The sequence below is a fragment of the Haemorhous mexicanus genome, chromosome 8, assembly GCF_027477595.1.
Source record: "Haemorhous mexicanus isolate bHaeMex1 chromosome 8, bHaeMex1.pri, whole genome shotgun sequence".
Lineage (NCBI taxonomy): Eukaryota > Metazoa > Chordata > Aves > Passeriformes > Fringillidae > Haemorhous > Haemorhous mexicanus.
Genome location: NC_082348.1, coordinates 2,268,561 through 2,287,118, shown reverse-complemented (window position 1 = coordinate 2,287,118; position 18,558 = coordinate 2,268,561). Strand labels below are relative to the sequence as shown.

Here is an 18,558-nt window from a genome sequence, read left to right as displayed (position 1 = left end):
GGCACATTTTCCCCGTGTTATTTAAACAAAGTTGAAGTTGCTCCACACTTGGATTGCAACATTCTCATTCCATCTCTGTATCCCACATGCATCATCCATCTCCATATCTCCATATATCCCTACATCCCTATATCCATCATACATCTGTATTTATTGTAACAACAAGCACAAAATCACAGTTCCAATTACTGTCTCATTTATTCCCGTAAAAATAAAGGTCTGCAAGGACACTCCAAACTTACCTAATTATTTATAATTTTCTTGCCTTTCATACCATAATGTTCCTTGTTTTATGCTGTTCCCTTTTCCTTAGAGTTTTAGCTGTATTTTGTGTTCTAGATCTCTAATTTGTGTTTTTTTTCTTGAACTTGAAAGGGACATCAAAAGCAAGAACGTGCTGCTGAAAAACAACCTCACGGCTTGTATTGCTGATTTCGGTCTAGCTTTAAAGTTTGAGGCTGGAAAGTCTGCAGGAGACACCCATGGACAGGTAAATCCCGAGTTATTTCCAGGAATGATCCAGCTGTTAGCTGGATGTGAATGGGAATCTCCCCTCAGGCTCTTTGCTTGGCCTGTCCCCCCTTTTATCCTGACTGGACAATTTGGACAATGAATGTCACTGTAGAAATAACGTGACGTGGACACGCGGCTCTTCCTAGGAAAAAAGAGAGGATTTAATTTCTGACTGAACATTTATAGATTTCCAAAAGTGCCAGTGGATTGGAGGGTGACAGTGCCACCTCTCCAATGACACTGGACAAACCAACAGTCCATCAGATTTCTCCTCCTCCATAAAAGAATGCAAAACAATCAGTTATTTACATAAAGCGTGTGAGAAAGTTTGTTACAAGAATGTAAACATCAGAAGGCCTAGGAAAACTTTAAAAATCAGGGCGACACAAGAACTTTTGTAATATTTTATTAATTATTTACTTACTATTCAAAAACTGGGTGATGAAACCTCCAGGATTTAGTCCTAAGGCAGGAAGAACCACGGCTGCGTTTAACTGGGGACAAAGCAGGGGTTTCCTGTGGCAGCAGCGGGCAGTGCCCGTGCTGGGGATGATTGTGGGCACAACCATGGGTGTTTTGTGCCCTTGCAGGTGGGCACCCGCAGGTACATGGCTCCCGAGGTGCTCGAAGGTGCTATCAACTTCCAGAGGGACGCGTTCCTGAGGATAGACATGTACGCCATGGGCCTGGTGCTCTGGGAGCTGGCCTCGCGCTGCACGGCCGCCGACGGTGAGGGAGCCGCCTTGCCACGGGACTGCCCGGGCAGCTGCAGCCCGCTGGCCTGCTGGGAGGGTGGGCCTGGGTGGGCTGGGAATCCTTCTAACCCCAGCCACTCCGGGTCCTGATTATTGCCAACGTGGCAATCTTCCCTCTCCCTTCTCCCTTCCCTGCTTGACTCGTGTTTCCCTCTGCAGGCCCCGTGGATGAGTACATGCTGCCTTTCGAGGAGGAGATTGGCCAGCACCCCTCCCTGGAGGACATGCAGGAAGTTGTGGTGCACAAAAAGAAGAGGCCTGTCCTAAGGGAGTGTTGGCAGAAACATTCTGTAAGTGTGACCCAGCCGACTGTCCATGCCGTGTTGTGTCCATCACACTGGGGTTTGGGAGGGGCTTCATAATTCCAGCAGGAGTTAAACGGGCTGTCCATGTTCCTCATCTTAGACTGCCTTTTCTTTAGTATTAGAAAGTGAGGGATTTTTTCAGTTTTTTGGTGGAAGAAGAGATCCTGGAGTTACTTTGCAGTGAAGTCCCATTTGGTGTCTGAGGGATTCACCTTTTTAAAACCCTGGGAGGCTCCAGCGGTGCAGGGAAGGATTTTCCCCCTGCTGTTGTTGAGGAGTTTTTGTTCAATAGTGCAGAGCAAAGCAGAGCTGAGGCCCTACGGGACACTGGAGGTTCACACCAAACATCCCGTGGGACACAAAGGTTCCCATTTGCCAGGTGTCCCCTGCAGTGCCCTTTTTGATGTGTGCTGTTTCCCTGGCTGCTGTCCCCAGGGAATGGCGATGCTGTGCGAGACCATCGAGGAGTGCTGGGATCACGACGCCGAGGCGCGGCTGTCGGCGGGCTGCGTGGAGGAGAGGATCATCCAGATGCAAAAACTCACTAACATTATAACAACAGAGGACATCGTGACTGTGGTCACAATGGTGACAAACGTTGACTTTCCTCCCAAAGAATCCAGTCTATGATAGTTGCACTGGTCATGGAAGTGACCACAGGACTCTTCACTGGAGCTGCTACAGCGCACGGACTGCTGGCGTCACTGCTGTTCCGGGTGGCAAGAACGGATGGTAAGTCTCTCTGGAACATCACCAAGAGGTGTTTATCCTTTGTTTTCCCCCTCCTCCTCCTCCTCCCCAACGTGGATCCATGAGACTTTCTGCATTCCCTGCTTACACCTGAAGGACGTGACTGAGAACCCCTCACGTGCTGATAAGGAACTTACAATGAAGAATCCGGACCTGAACGGGCTAATGAGCATTTTAAACACTGACATCCGATTTCGTAATCCCTGTCAGAAGAGACTAATTCCTTTAAATGAACTACTGTTATTTTTTTTAAATCAAAAACATTTCATTTCAGATTTAAAAACAACAAAAAAAAAAAAGGGTAACTTGTTTTTATTGCATTCGTTGTTGTTTATAAAATGACTATTGTAATGCGACTACGACACAGCTTGTGAATGTTCCGTGTGCTGCTGTTCCGTGTACAGAAACAAGAGTAATCAATGGGATAGAGCAAAGAGGCTTCCAAGTATTACTTAACCTCCCTCAACCAGGTATACCTCAGTTCCACCTCGCTAAATTATGATTGACAACACTAATTGGAATAATAAACCGCTCCGTGTTTTGTAAATGATGTATTCCCAATTCCCTGTGTTATTTAAGAAGGGGAAAGCTTCATGCCCCCAGGAAGTGGCCATTCCTAGAGCCGTGTTTTTAGCCTTTTCTTGTACTCGCTTGTTGTGTATAAAAAAGAAAAAGTGCTGTTTATTGAAAGAAAATTTTCCTTCCTCTTTTAGTTGAAAGCTTTTCCCTCCATTTCCCAGAGTATCTCATCCATTTATTTAACTGAATACTATTTAGGTTTGCTGTGTCTGAGGAATATTTGAAACCTTAAGCATGACTTTTTTTTTTTCTTTTTTTTAATTTTCTCTGAGCTGTGACACTGGAAAGCTCTGAATTCTTGTTGTTTTTTTTTTTTGATAAAGAGTCTTTTTCCTATTTATGTTTGTGCCGAGGTCGCCGCGTGTTCCCTGTCCCGCCAGGCAGTGGGGGCTGTGTCACTGTTTCAGGATCACCTCAGGAAGCTCAGTTCCCCCAATTCCTCACCCTCTGCTTGGAGATTTGCAGCTTCCCTCCACTCAAAGCTCGGTGCCATGGGAGGGGAGTGCAGCTCACTGCCTGTGAGCCACAGGTTGAGCCTGGAGTCACTCACAAGGTTCTAGCCACAGATTGCAGATCCTAAATGTTAAATTTCAGGGATAACCTAGTTCTGCTCACAATATGCAATGACCATTCCGAGGTAACGAAAGGAATTTCAATGGCCAGAGCGCAGACTCACAGGAAACGAGGAAAAACATGGAAATGCACAAGTCCAGCACTGGAGTTCAGGATGTCAAGCCTTGTGCTGGAATTACAGTGACTGGTAGCTGCGTGCCAAAGTGCTTCTCCCAAATGCTGTCCCACTGCATTGATTGGATCCTTCACACCAAATTCCAAGGAAAATAAACGTTGTGAGCCCCTGGAGCAGAGCCGGCAGCGGCCCGTGGTGTGCTGTGTGTCCTTGTGTCCGTGTGTCCACACCCAGTGTCTGGAAAGCAGCAGGTGGCAGCTCCTGAAGGCTGGCTGGAACCTGGATCTGGGAACTGCATCCCTGGCAGCAGTGGGATGTGATGGATGAAGCCGAGGCAGCTCTGGGCAGGGAGGGAGGAAGGGCTGATGTTCCAGCCAGGGCTGTGGCACTGCTGGTCACAGCCGTGCCCAAGGATCCTGCTCCAAGGGGCCCTTGGAAAAGGGAAGGAGATCCAGTTTGTGGGGTCCTCTTGGCTGGACGCTTCCCTTTGGCTTCCATTCGTGCTCCACTTTTAATTGAACTTCACACAGAGCAGGGCAGGACTGGAGTTCTGAACAAATCCCAACCACGGACACCTCGGGGCTTTAACCCTTCCCTGCCAGCACCGGAGCCACTTTCCATTCTGTGCTCTTGGCAATCCAGGGCAAAAATTGAAGCTGTACCCAAGTCCCTCCTTGTGTGGGACCCTCCCAAGGAGCTGCAGCAGGCTGGGGGCTGGCTCCTACCTTTGGGCTGTCCCTGCTCTGCTCCACTCCCAGCTTCCTGGGATTTCCAGCACCATGTAGCCTTTCCCTGAGGAAAGGCTGCTCCTCCCCAAAGCTTTCAATGGCTCAGTGATCTCCCCAGCTGCTGTGCTCCAGCTGTGCCCCCAGGGCTAGGGAATGAATTCCTGTGTCACTTCAGAGCATTCAGTGAGTGAGCTGGGGGCAGCAAGGGCAGGATCCAGGAGTGCTAGGGAGGATTCTGGCATGGTTCAGGCAGTGCCCTTGCTCCCTTCCTGCCTGGCCCCACCAGCTGTGACTGTTGAGGGTGACAAGTTCCTGTCCCAGGGCCCCAGAGCTGCTGGAGGGGGCTGAACCAGTGCTGCCCTTCCTGAGGTATTCCCAAACTCCCCCCAGCATGGAATGCCCCAGGAACCGCAGCAGTGCACTTCTCAAACCTCACCTGTACCCAGTGCTGAGACCTGTCCTGCTCCCATCAGCATCCACAATCAGTCATCACCCCTCTCCTCTTTGCCAGCTTTTTTAACCTTTTTAAAGACATTTCTGTTAATCAGGAACACTTGGTACAAAACACAGGAAGCTGCAATACACATCCCTGGGCAAAAGGACTCCAGTAGCATCCTTGATGGAACATCTGTTACCTCAGATACTCAACCAGCAGGACTGCTTTGCTTTCTCCCCCCAGTTTGTTTTTTTTCAGTCCATCTCCTCTTCGTTACCTCTCGAGTTTGGTGAGCGATTACTTTAACTTTCCTCTTTGTATTTGTCAGTGTTTTGGGCACAGGTTGTTGTACTACTGTTAAAAGGCACTTGCTGCTTTTCTGCGAGTGCCAAAAAACCAACCAACCCCCCCTCGCCCTCAATAAAGTGATTGTTAAATATTGTACAAATACAAATGTATACTCTGCCCTCTTCCCCAGCGGGAAAATAAAAAATGTGACTACTCTGACTTGCAAACGCTTCTTCGAAAACTTTATTTTAAAATAAACACATGGGGCTGGTCCTACAGCAGCTCTTGAGCCAAACTCTTGAGTTTTGCTCCAAAAAATTGGGTATGGAAAGATGTTACCTTGTACTTGGCACAAAACAGCCCTTGTGGCTGACGCCTGTTGGATTTAACATTTAATGAAGTAAATTCAGTTGTGATTAAAGATTTAATTGGATAAATTTTCCACGTCAAGTCAGATTTGAGATGGAAAAGTGCAGTGTGAGCTGTGACCTGACGGGGCTGTAGAAGGGAGCCAGGAGGGCAGCATGGCCTGAGCCAGGATCCAGAGCCCTCAGCCACAGGGAGAAACGCCAGAGCTTGGATTTCTCCAAGTGGGAACCGAGTGTGAGAGCAGGAGTTGGCACTGAGCTGAGCTAAAGCACCTGCGAGTGAGTGAGGCACAGTTCTGGCTGCTGGAGGAGAACAGCAGCACCGTTCTCCCTAGAAAATCCCAAACGGATCAGCAAAGAAAGCTGCTTCCAAAAATGCATTGATCTGAACACCTTCCTGTGGGTAGACATTCCCTGTGCTGGAGCTCCCAGCATCCCAGCAGGGCTGTGGAGCTCAGAGCCAGCTGAGGGAGGAGGCTGCCCACTGCTTGACGTCCGTGGGGCAGTTGGGGTAGACCTGCAGCGCGTCCATGATCTGGCTGCTGTCCAGCAGCAGCTTCATCAGCAGGTACTCGCGCTGCGCCCGCGCCGACGGCCGCTCCAGCGGCTTCACCAGCTCCAGCTGCAGCAGGTGCTCAAAGGCCTTGGGGAGGAAAAGGGCGACTGGAAGGGAACACTCCTGCCCCAGAACACCCCACTCCCTTCTAGGGCTCTGTCTGACTATCCCTGTGCTCTGGAACTAAAACTGAAATGTTTTACAACTCCAAAGAAAAATGCGTTTCAGGCTCACCTTCATGACAACTGGCTTCTCAAAGTTGTACATAGAGTGTGCCTTCCTCTGGATGAACTTCTGGAACTCTGCAGCAGCAGCAGAAGAAAATGGGCAGTTAGAAGGAAGCGAGTGGGGCAGGGTTTGTGAAGCTCAGGCACTGCTCTCACCATTGTAAACCATCTGGAAGTTGAATGGTTCTCCATCATAGACCTCATTCAGGTGTTTCATGGCTATGATGAGGCAGATTTCCAGCACAGACAAACCTGCAGGGAAAGACAAGAATCCTGAGTATTTCCCCCCTGAGCACATCACAAACACAGGCACTTCACCCACTCTGTTTATTCCTCTATTTTTATACACTCTGGGCCTCACCCACTGCTGTTCTGTATCTATTATGTAAAGAAATTCCAGAATTCAAAGTCTTACAGGATTCACAGAATCACCAGGCTGGGAGAGACCTCCAAGACCATTGAGTCCAAGCCAGCCCCAACAGCTCAGCCAAGCCCTGGCACCCAGTGCCACATCCAGGCTTTGTTAAACACACCCAGGGATGGGGACTGCACCACCTCCCCGGGCAGCCATTCCACAACTTTATCACCCTTTCTGTAAAAAACTTTTTCCTAATATCCAACCTGTACTTCCCTTGACACAGCTTGAGACTGGAGAGGATTGATAAGAGAACATTTGTTTGCTGTGTATTTGAAGCAGAAATGTTCAGGATTGGGCTGTTCCCACAGAAAGGAAAGAACTGCGAGTATCCAAGTTGGCACTGCAGGACCCACAGGCAGGTGTGGCTCAGAGCAGACTCCATGGGCCATGCCTGTGCAGCTCACACCCACAGGAACACCCCCTACACAGCATCTCCTCCACCAGGAGAATTCCAGGCAGGGACTCGACACCTGCCCTGCTTCCAGACCAGTTCAGGGGAGCAGCTGGGCTTTACCATGGACGATGTTGGCCTTGGAGTCGGTGCTGTGCTGCCTGCTGGCCTCCTGCAGGTCTGCAGCCGTGAGCAGGGGGTGGTGCACGGTCACTGCGCTGCTGGCCAGCATCTGCAACACACACACAGCTCACTGCACTCCTGCTGGGAATGGACACAGCTCCCTGGAGTGACCCTGGAACAGGAATGGATAAACCCCACACACACACAGCTTCACACTGAAAACCCTGCAAACAGCTGGCACTTCAATTTCATCTTGCCAGGAAGGTTTTCCAGGCTTAAAACCTTAAAGCCTCCTGATTCCAGGAGATAAATCCTCCTGAACCTGTTTATATCCATGTCCATGGATCAGCACCTCAGAGGCTGCTGCAGAAACGACTTACAGCTGTTCTGCACCTGCTTTGGTACCCAGGGACACCTCCCACTGCCCCAGGCTGCTCCAAGCCCTGTCCAGCCTGGCCTGGGACACTGCCAGCGATCCAGGGCCTGCCCACCCTCCCAGCCAGGAATTCCCAGTTCCCAATCTCCCATCCAGCCCTGCCCTCTGGCACTGGGAGCCATTCCCTGGGTCCTGTCCCTCCATCCCTTGTCCCTAGTCCCTCTCCAGCTGTCCTGGAGCCCCTTCAGGCACTGGAAGGGCTCCAAGGTCTCCCCAGAACCTTTTCTTCTCCACAGTTTGTCCAGGAACTCCTCACTCATCCCTCCAGAACCTGTATTATGTGCTTTTATTGGGAAGTTGACTTCAGAACAGAAGGTCTCTTTCCAGAGGAAGAGCTCAGCACATGCTGCAGACAACAAGGGGAAAGCTGAGCCTCAGCTCTCACCTACTCAGGGAGGCTCTTGGTTGCCATCAGCTCCTTCCCTGGCCTCCAGAGCAGCCACAGGCACAGATATGGGTGCCCTGCATTAGGAACAATCTGCAATCTTGTAACCAGCTCCAGTGCCCAGAGCACCACCAAGAGGGCTCTGCTCTGGTTCTCAGGGTGGCCCTGAGCACTGCAGGAGGAGCTGGGAGCACTGGAGCCAGCCCAGCCCAGAGCAGGAGGGCACACATCTGGGCAGGCACAACAGCCATGGGGCTGGTACAGTCAGGGGGCTTTGCACACTGACACAAGCACAGGGATAGTTTAGGATGGTTAAATAAGTGTTATTTATCCTCTGTAAGAGTGTCAGTGCACTTATATGAGCTGTGTTCCAAAGCAGAATTAGGGAGGCAGCTTAAATTTAAAAAAGACCCTCCAAGAGAGCTGCAGCTCCTCTGAGGTGATGGAAGTTTAAGTAGAAAAAACAAGTTTCAATATGAGCAGATGTCAGGATTCACCAGGAACCAAAAACAATCTCAGAAAAGAAAAAATAGTTTCAAAGGGTTTCACCTACAGTTTTGTTTCATAAATGGAAAGGCTTGGAGAAAGTTAAATAGCAAAAGCTCAGCCCCATCTGAATGGAACAGCCCATCCTGCCAGGGTAACTGCTACAGGATGGGAGTTACCCCACTCACTGACACAGCACAGGCTGACAAAGCCTGCAGGGAGCCAGCACTGGCTGAAGCTTTATGAAATGTTTCAGGCAAAGCTCAGCTTAGTGGCCTGAAAACCACAAGAGCTGCTCATGAATTACTGCAAGGAGCTGTTTCAGAAATACCCAGATACACACCAGCAGCAAATGCAGCGAGCGCAGGTCTTTGGTGTGGTGGAAGAGGTTCTGCAGCACGTCCTGCACCGTTTTATCCTCTGAGAGATGCTGCAAGAAACAATACAGTGATGTTTTAACCACCTCTTATTCACTTTTAATCATTTCATACTCACCTGGAAAAATAACAGGTAAATATATTTTTTAAAGAGCTCAGCTTACACCTGACAATCCAATTTTCATGTCCAACCTCAACTTTCTGGTCTTTCCTGTGACAATTTTACCTCCAGACTTCAATAAGCAAAGATTCTCAATAATAATTTAATTTATTCCATGTCACACAGCCAGTGAAAGGAAATGCCCATCTTAGGTAAAAGCTTTACACTTTTACTGGTAAAGGATATGTGTGTAAAGTAAACTGCTCTCACTTTAGAATTTTTCCTGAAATCAAGTATAAAATGCTTCAAGTACCTGAATATTATTGTTCCATTTTTGTGCAAACGACTCATCGGAAAATTCAGCAGGAAGAGAAAGCTGTTTCTTAAATATCTTAAGGTATTGCTTAAAATCAAAGGAATTCATCAAATATATCTGTCTGTGGGAGAACCTTGACTTCACTCTCTTCTCCAAGAGCTCCAGGATATCCTTGATGAAAATTAAAAAAAAAAGGAAAAACAGTAATTAAAAAAGCAGATGAATTTGGTGTTTTCTTTGCTACAGCACAGACAAATCACTGAAGTAAAGTGTGCTGAAAAAAGAAAGAATTATTGAATTCTCAGGCTTAAAATGTTGTAACATAAGTTAAATGTTCTAACAAGCCCTTTGCTGATGATTTTAATTGATGTGCCTTGCAATGCCACCAACCACCCCAGCCCACGTGATGCTCCACATCACACAGGATCATTTGTTGCTAGGAAACCCAGCAAAATGTCTCCATAGATTATGGGAATATTTCAGCTACTTAAGGCTGAATCAAACCTTGCAGCCTATCAGGGCTCTGGACAAGTTGTGTGCTCTCACTGGGGCTGGCAGCTGACAGGCCACGTGCTTTCTGTCAGCCTGAGAGCACACAGCTTAAAAATCCCCAAAATTACTTCAAAGCCAAAGAAACCCCTCAGAAACAGCAGCTGTCACTCTGGAGACACTTCCTGAATTACACTCCAAGCAGGGGATAAAAGGTCCTAAATTATGGGTGAGGAGCACAGCAGACTCAGGACAGTGATGATGCAAAAGGAAAGATTGTAATTTATTAAATCAACAATTACCTTTTCTATTCACTTCCAGAAATTTGCCCAGCTGGGTATCACCTGATCCCAGTCAAACCCAGAATCAGGCTTTGATAAGAGATTTTAATTATTCTTCTTGTCACAACCCAACTATCCCCAGCACCAACAGTTCATTGTGAAAACAGGAGCAGTTTTATCCAATTTCCATTGTGTTCCCCAGGAATTATTTCACACAACCTGCCCACAATTCAACATAATGCCATTGTAAAATCATAGCAAACTGAAAAGTGAACTTTTGATAGAAAAAGGGATCCTGAACTCATGTTCTTTTTTTTTTTAAAGAAACCACCCTACTGAGGTGGTTTCTTAAAAAAAAAAAAAAAAAAAAAAGAGATTTAAACAAGTTACTACAACTCTGTCCTTTCTGACTGCCAACCAAGAAATTCAGGAGCCCCTCCAAAGAGTGAACCACGGCCTAATATTGAATGTGTGTCCTTAGAAATGTTGGTTTGCTCCTTCAGCAGTGGGCCTGAAGGCTTTGGGCATCTTCAATTTGCTCTCAGCACAAATGATTTTTTTTTTACATCCCCCTTCCCAATACAAAAGTTAGAAGAATGGATAAATGAGCAAAGTCTCAAAGGTTCCAGTGAAGGAGAAGTCGTTCTAACTAAGACAAAAGTCACTTTAAAACGGCTAAAAACTTGCAATGAGGAAATGCTATTTCTTACCTGCCTGCAGGTGAGCCCAATAACTGTCACTGGGGTCTGTGCAGACTGGGAGATGTCAAAGAGGTTGTAGAGCAGGGTCTGGTTCTTGTGGTGGACAAACAAATCAAATTCATCCAGGACAAACAAAATTGGGCAGCTGCTGGTTCGGTCTCCTGAGAGAAATTTGGAGAGTTAGCAGGGCAACTCCAGCATTAGACTTTCATTCCTACAGCTCTCTTTAATGATGGGGTTAAAAATGCACAATTTCCTTTCAGCTTTTCACTAAGCCCTCCTTTCCTACAGGTCCAACAGCAAAAAGGAAAATACATGGAAAAACTGGGAAGGCTTTGTAGTGTTCTGCCAAACAGCATTTCTGGCTGCAAGGAAGACACACTTGGCCAATTTTATTTAAAAAACAACATTTTTAATTGCATCAATCTGGATAAAAGAATCTGTCCTTCACAGCTAACATCACATGCAAGCCCTGTTAAAAGTTACAGTAGGTGTATATATCAGTATCAGGTGTATACACTATGTTCAGTAAAGTAATCAGTACTAACTATTCTTTACAGTATTTTGTATCCATGACACATTCTTGGGCTAAGTTTCTTCATTCCACCTGTAAAGTAGAAGAAAAAGCTCCCCTTTCCAGTCAAGTGACTCAGAGTTTCAGAACAGGGATTTTTAGTGTTTACCTTTCCTCAGAGCTTCCAGGAGGAAGGCAAGGTTCTCAGCAAAACTGCCCTAGACAGAGAATAAAGAAGTTTCAGAATAGATTTGCAGTGTCATTCTCAGAATTGTCTAATTACAGCAAATTCAGACCTGCAATGGAGGCCATTCCCTTCCAAAACTCAGCTTTCAAAAATGTCCAATGGTACTTCAAGCTGTGTAATCATAAACTCCTCAGGACAAGAACAATGATAACTCTACATTCCTCCATGTTTTCCCTGTCTGAAATCCCCAAACTGCCCCAGACAGGCAAAAACGAGTGATCAGGAGAATGCCTGCAATCAGCTACATTCACAGGCAGCTCCATCCTTCCTGAAATAGCTGTTGCATCCTCATTTTCCAGCCACACACATGGAAGAAGTGCCACCTAACGTGTTCCACTGAGAGGGAGCAGGGTGCAGGGTTTAACTGGCAACTTCACTGAACAGATGGAAGCATCAAACACTTCTGAAAACAACCCTGAATGGCTGTGCCCACCCTGGTCCAGTTCCACAAACTGGCCCACCCTGCAGCCCTCCAGTGTGAGATGAGAAGTAATGAACTGAAGACCACAAGCCCTATCAAAGGGGGCAGAAAAGCCAATTTAACCTCCGGATGTGAGTTACAGAAAATGAGGGAAATTTATTTTCAAGCACTTTGGTCACTCTTTTTAGGACTGTCCTCAGTACAAATGTAAATCAGTTTATCTGTGGGAAAAGGGAAATGGCAGCCAATATTTTAATTGAAATTCCATGGAAAATGAGAGCTCTAGGAAGCCTGGACAGATTTCCTTTTTGGACAGAACAAAAAAGGGTTGATAATATATTAAAGATCCTTCTTTTTTGGTTGCATTCTTTGTTTAGAAACATTAAAAACAACATTTCCAAATTCCCCACATCTTTGAATAAAGTTTCTTTGGAATACCTAAGTTCAGAATACTTAAGGAAGACTATTAATAATTAAGGAATACTATAAATACCTAATACTTTGGAATAATTTTGGAATGTTTAAGTTTGTTTTTCTGGGGCTTGTTGAGACAGACTTCCCTTTTTCCCTCCTGTAAGGCACAGGTTGGTGGGTTTTTACAAAATAATAAGGATGCATCAGTACTGCTCCATCAGCAAAGGGAACCCCAGCTCCTGTGTGGAGCTGCTGGCAGTCCCAGCCCAGGCAGCTCCTGCAAGCTCCATCCCACAGCCCCAGTGTCCAGGAAAGGGTTTTGGAGGGTGAGTGAAGTCACTCACAAAAACTTTGTCCCCAACCACATTTTCCAGCTGCAGCTGCCTGGTGATCTCCTTCAGGGCCACTTTATCATTTGTCTGCAGAAGCCCTGAAAGAAAAGGATTCCTCATGAAGAACTGGCAGCTGTCCTTCACTCCCACTAGAAACCTAACAGCAGCTTCTCTCCCTAGCCAGCCTTACAGAGCTTTTTGCCTTTTTAAAATCAGACTGGACAGGAGTTTTCTGTACCTGACAGGTGACTTAATTCTGTCACCAAGAGCACAGAAGTTCCCTTCATATAAAGAAATACAAAGAGAGGCAATTTGGAGCTCACAGACAAACATGGCCATAATTTAGGCTGGACTAAATCACTGAAAGCAAAAATTTCACTCAGTACATCCAAAACACAGAACTGAATATAACAGAGCCCTGGATCAATGATGGTTTACTTACCATTCAGATGGACTTCCAAGAGGTTCTCTCTCACTTGTTCCATTTCCCTGAGGTCTTTTAAGACGTGATTTAATAACTAGGAAAGAAAAAATACAGAATTTCTGTGAGAAGATAAAGTTTTTAACAGCGAGGAACATGTAACTGCAGATATTATAGGATAGGAAACAGTAAGGTTTCATTAGAGAACATGTTTGAGTAATTTCCAGACTCAAACACTAAAATGACAACTTTGCCTTCACCAGCCGTGACTGTGGCAATTACATTTGCTCATTCTGCTGAACTGGAAGGGAAAGGAAAATAACTCTGGTATTTCAGTCACTTATTTTTTGGGCTAATATCTGGGGCTTTTGCCTTAATCAAAAAGCTTTATGAATTTGAGATGTGAGAGAATTTGACTCTTCAGTTGGTGCCATATTCAGCTTCACGGCTTGTTTGGATGATGTAGAAAGAAACTCTCTGCTTTAAATCTTAAAAGAAACTCTGCTTTATTCTTTTCTTCTGGTAGACAAACTTAAAACTGCACAATTGCACCAACTGCTGCTTATAAAACTCCCAAATTTGGTGTCCATCAAGAACTTATTACTAGTAAAAACTTGTATTAAAATATCTGTAAGTAGTGGAAATGTTAAATTTAAAAATTAAAAAGCGACTATTTGCTTTGGCTTCTTCAGAGGAGCATTTGTAGCTCCCACCTATGTGCAAGTATAAATATACACACATGATTTTCTTTACTCCAGCATCTTTCACTTGATATATAAAGAGGAAGTAATTCATTCTGCATAAGTGATTTTGCTTATAATCTGTCTGAAAGGACCACAAATTTTCATCACATCTTTTAATGTAAACATTAAAGACTTGAGGGTTTGAATAATGTTGAAGTATTAAGCACTTCAGTTAGAGGTCAACCCTTCACGTGCCTCAGCTAAGGGGAATTCCCTTAAAATACAAAACCTACACTTGTAAACCATAACCACCAAAAAATATTCTGCTCCAAGGCAGGCAACAATATTCCTGACCATTCCCTGCATATACACAGCTGTGGAGAAGCCCACCCCTCAGACTACTCCTTTTAGAGCTTTGGGATGCCTTTTCATCATTTTTACAGTGAGAGCCCACTGTAAAGGTTAATTAAAAAACCAGGTTAATTAAAGAGTAATCAGACCATGGCTTTAATTGCAAAGACGAGTGTTAGGAACAGATTTCTCCATGCTGTTCCTGAACAGAATTTCCAGAGAAAGCCCTGGAATGTTTTGAATTTCTATGCAAACCACTAGCAATTCTCTCTGTAAAACCAGGCAGAGCTGCAAAGGCTCCCAGGACTTCAGTGAGGCTCTGCTGGACCCACACAAAGCTCCAGGAGCTGCTCCTACCGCCGTTTTCCCGGATCCCCGGGGGCCGATAATGAGGGCGGAATTGCTCTCCCCGTGCACCGTGGTTCTTTTCAGCAGCTCCAGCAAATGTCTGTGTAGGAAACAGAAACAGGCTGAAATCCTCAAAGCTGACAACATCCCCCAAACCCAGGGAAAATTCAAAGAATAACTCGATCCACTTCATCTTGCTCTGAGAGCCAACACTCAGGGCATGCAAAATGTAATACAATAAAGTACAAAGGGCTCAGTGATCAGAGCTCTTAAAATACTTTAAAATATTAAAACATGCCCAAGTTGAGAATTATCACTAATTCATAAAGTTCTGCAATTCTCTGCCGTGAAAGGACAGACCTCAATAATTATTTCTTTCTTTAGGAAATAGATTGCTTTCTGGCTCCCACTGTTCAATTACCAATTACCTGCAGATAGACTCATCACCTCAAACCACATTTAAAGTGCTTACAGCACCCTCTGACAGCTGCAATTCCCAAATGCTTGGGAAATCACATCCCAATAATGCAATTCCCAAATGCTTACACATCAATAACGTGCTTTTGGAATATGGGATACTGACATCTGCTATTGCTTCTGAAGGGGTGAGGGAGTCAGCCAACACGTGTGGGTTTGGTCCCTGTTGGAGAGCCAGCTCCAGCCAAGAGCCCTGAGACATCCTGGGAAGGGAAAATCACAGCTGGGGAGCTCCTTGTGTTTTCCCTGCAGGGTTATTTACTACCAGTGGCACATTGAGCAGGACACAGCCTGGAAATTGCTTTTCAGAATTCCAGTATCAACGGGGGAGGCTTGTTTTGTAAAACTGACATAACAGAAATACATTTACTCACAACAGCAATAAAATGCCTAAGTGAGCTCTGCAGGTCCAGTACACTGTTTTAACAAATGGTTCTGTCCCTCTTGTAATGAAAACTTGTGCTCACTTCAGGTGATTCCACTTACATAAAGTCAACCTTGGAAGAATTAATTCCTTAAAACAAGTCCTTTAAATACATGTTTGTTATCTGCAGAATTTGACCTGCATCTGTAAATACTGGGACTGTCATTGTCCCACTAAATCTCTTCTTCCTAACCCTAAATTCCCCCTCTGGATGGTTCCAGAAGTAGGTTTAAATACGGGTTTCTGCTTCAACAAACACAGTGCTGGCACAGAAATTTGAAGATTTACTTCTAACACAGCTCACCAACAAACAGGAGAAAATCTGAAGTAAAAATGAAGTATCACAGCAAGAAAATTTAACTTCTTGCTTTGCCAGGCCATTACACAAAGCCTTAGGACATGCACTGAGAGCATCAAAAAGAAAAGTGTTTCATGAATGAGAGATGCAAGACAAGGACAAGAAATCCAAAACTCAGAGCCTGACAAAACCAGGAGGGAACAGTTGTATAAAAACTGTCTGAATCTGAGGCAAATAATTGCTAGAAGCACTGGGCTGGAAGTCATTTAAACCTGCATCATTTAGCAAAACAGAGAGGCAGCAAACTCTGACTTCAGCAGACTATTTCACTACTGCAGTTATATTAGAAGTCACTGAGTCCTGGAGCTGCTCACTCACCTGTACTGCTGCTCCATCCCAAACAGTTTTCCAGCAGCACAGTGGTGACAGAATCTTTCTCGTAAGATTTTTTGCACCTAGGGATGTAACACAGCACAGGAAAAATGTTTGGGGCTGCAAACAGCAGACTTTACCAATAATGTAACTACAGCAATAAAATAACAGTTAATTAGGCACTTTTGTGGTGTTACAAATATTCTATAATACATTAATTTTTACTGTTATCAAGGATAGAAGGGTCTTGAAAGTAAGAAGAAAGTTGCAGGAGGCAGAACATTGTATAAATATTATATAAAGGAGAAAAAGCTACTAGAAGAGATTAAAATACACAAGAAATCACTGATCCAGGGATAATTTTTTGCAAGATGCATTACCGTTTTTAACGAGCAACTTTGGAAAAACAGGAGAATAAAGGCTTAAAAAACCAAACAAACTAAAAACTGATTTGGCAGCTGCTGTCCTGCTGCTAAAAATGGTCACCTGGGTTCTGATTCACCCTACAAACTGGAAGACAAAAAAAATCTTAATGGATAAAAGTATTTATGCAACTCTGCTGCCACAAACAGTTGCAAAAACACAAGACCATCCTTTAAGTTTTTTACCACATTATTACTGTAACACTTGAAGCAAGGAACAGGTGGGAAGCTGAAAGAAATACAGATACAAAAGCCACTTAGTGCCCTAACAACTGTATCCAGATCTGTACAAGTCTTTCTAACTGGTCTAGGGGAAAAAAAAATACAATGACATGAATGAAGAGGGTGGAAAAGTTCCATAACTTGAAAAGAAAATAATGAATAAAGACAAAACTGATGAAAAGAATGAATAAAGATGAAACTGACCTGGGAAATGCACTCAGCACTTTCTGCACTGCTGTCCTTCAACTTTCGCTTGCTCATTGCAGAAGGTTTCATCTTTGGAGAAAATAAACATTTTATTAAATAGCATTGCTTTCCAAACAATCCAGGTCAGAAACTGTAGTTAGATGTTGGTCACTTTTAAGGACTGTAATGAATATCTATTCTTAACTAAGATGCAGCAGTCCATCTTCCTAGTGAAAAAGAGCCAAAACACTGAAATAATTTAAAATTTATTTCTGATAATATTAAACCCATGTTTATACACATCTCCTAAACTGCACTGGTTTCAGGATGCTTTACAGAGTTTAAAATAATGTCCTTCTGTTTTTGCAGCTGGAACAAGCTACAAGCACATGGAAACACATTAAGACACAATAATTAAGTTTTTACAGGAATAACTGGCCCTCCTTGTTTATAATGTGCAGTTCATAACAATAACCACAGCATCTCTCTGGACAAGCTGGCTCTGAAGGGGACTTGAAGGGGTTCTAAGGGGATTGGGGGTCCCTAAAGAGGTTTGGGTAGATCCTGAGGGGGTTTGGGGGGGACCCTGGGGGGGATCATGATGGGATTGAGAAGTTTGAGTAGGTTCTGAGTGGGATTCAAGAGGGCCTGAGGGGGGCTCTAAGGGGGATCTGGGAGGGAATTACAGGTCTTGAGGGGGACTGAGGAGTGGTCCTGGGTAAGGTTTGGGGGTGGTCCTGAGGGATTTGGGGTGAGGAATTTATGGGGGCTGGGAGGGTCTGGGAATGCTCCGAAAAGGAAGGGGGTGGGGGGGAGTGTCTATTTGGGGAGGGATTTGGGGAAGGGCTGTGGGAATGGGGAAGGGCTGTGGGAATGGGGAAGGTGGGGGGTTGATTTTTCGGGCCTGGGAGTCTGTGACGACCCTGATGAGGGAACAGAGGAAACGCAAAGAGCCTGGAAGGGTCTATGAGGGGCTGTGGGGACGCTGAGGGCGGATTTTGGGAGGACCTTGAGAGGACCCATGAGGAGATGGGAGGCGGCCCTACAGGGCTTGGAGGGTCCTGGGGTCACCTGTCCGGCCCCCCACATCCCCTCACGACGTTTCTCGCCTCTTCTCCGACACCTGAGGGCGGCCACCGCCGCTCGCACGCTCCCCTCAACCCTCACCTCGCCCCAGCACCCGAGACCCCTCCGGCAGCCATTCATCCCCTCAGAAACCGATTCCCCGTTACCGTCCTCACAGGCTGCATCCGCGGCTCCCTCAGAGACGCCAGAGCCCGAGCAGATGAAGAGCGGGCGGGAGGGCGCATCCTCCGCTGCTCGGCACGTCCCTCCCGGCAAAGGCGACAAGCTGAGACAGACGCTGGGTCTCCCTCTGCTTGCCCGCCCCCCTCACCTGCCCGCGCTGCCCTCACGGCGCTTTCCCGCCCTCTCCTCCCTCACCTGAGGGCGGGACCGGCCGCGCGCGCGCGCGTGCTCCCACCGGCCCCCGCGCGCGCCGCCCCCTCACGTCACCGAGCGCTCCCCTCCCCTCCCTTCCCCTCCCCTCCGCTCCGCACTCGTCACTTCCTCCCCGTCCATTTCCCCCCCCTTCCTCCCCCTCATCCCCTTCCTTCCTCCCTGTCCCGGATCCGTTTCCGGGAGCGGCGCGCGCGGCGCTGTGGGAAGTCGTCGTCTCCCCCCCCCCCCCCCCCCCCCGTTTCCCCCCCCCCTTCCTCCCCGCGGCCTCC

At 46.3% G+C, this 18,558-nt stretch overlaps 2 protein-coding genes across 5 annotated transcripts in view; one reads left to right on the top strand and one right to left on the bottom strand.

Moving 5' to 3' along the window:
- Positions 1-5,269, top strand: part of ACVR2A (activin A receptor type 2A) — a 52,502-nt gene extending 47,233 nt beyond the window's left edge. Inside the window, exons 8-11 of the mRNA XM_059852510.1 lie at positions 376-490; positions 1,104-1,242; positions 1,428-1,558; positions 2,009-5,269. Of these exons, the coding sequence (XP_059708493.1) occupies positions 376-490; positions 1,104-1,242; positions 1,428-1,558; positions 2,009-2,203 (580 nt within the window). The 3' untranslated portion in view covers positions 2,204-5,269. The remainder of the gene's footprint in view (positions 1-375; positions 491-1,103; positions 1,243-1,427; positions 1,559-2,008) is intronic.
- ORC4 (origin recognition complex subunit 4) lies at positions 180-18,290 on the bottom strand. Of its 4 annotated transcripts, none has more exons than XM_059852515.1 (14): positions 18,061-18,265; positions 16,847-16,918; positions 16,005-16,081; positions 14,437-14,527; positions 13,067-13,142; positions 12,637-12,722; positions 11,380-11,428; positions 10,706-10,857; positions 9,223-9,396; positions 8,776-8,862; positions 7,126-7,234; positions 6,350-6,445; positions 6,201-6,268; positions 180-655 (listed from the first exon to the last, which is right to left on the bottom strand). In XM_059852515.1, the coding sequence occupies exons 1-14, from the start codon at positions 18,136-18,138 to the stop codon at positions 617-619; spliced, it is 1,254 nt and encodes a 417-aa protein (XP_059708498.1). In that variant the 5' UTR covers positions 18,139-18,265; the 3' UTR covers positions 180-616. The 4 variants fall into 4 exon arrangements, with proteins under 4 accessions (XP_059708498.1, XP_059708496.1, XP_059708494.1 ...); XM_059852513.1 differs by lacking the exons at positions 180-655; positions 18,061-18,265 and adding exons at positions 5,263-6,053; positions 18,272-18,290; XM_059852511.1 differs by lacking the exon at positions 180-655 and adding an exon at positions 5,263-6,053.
- Positions 18,291-18,558: the final 268 nt, after the last annotated feature.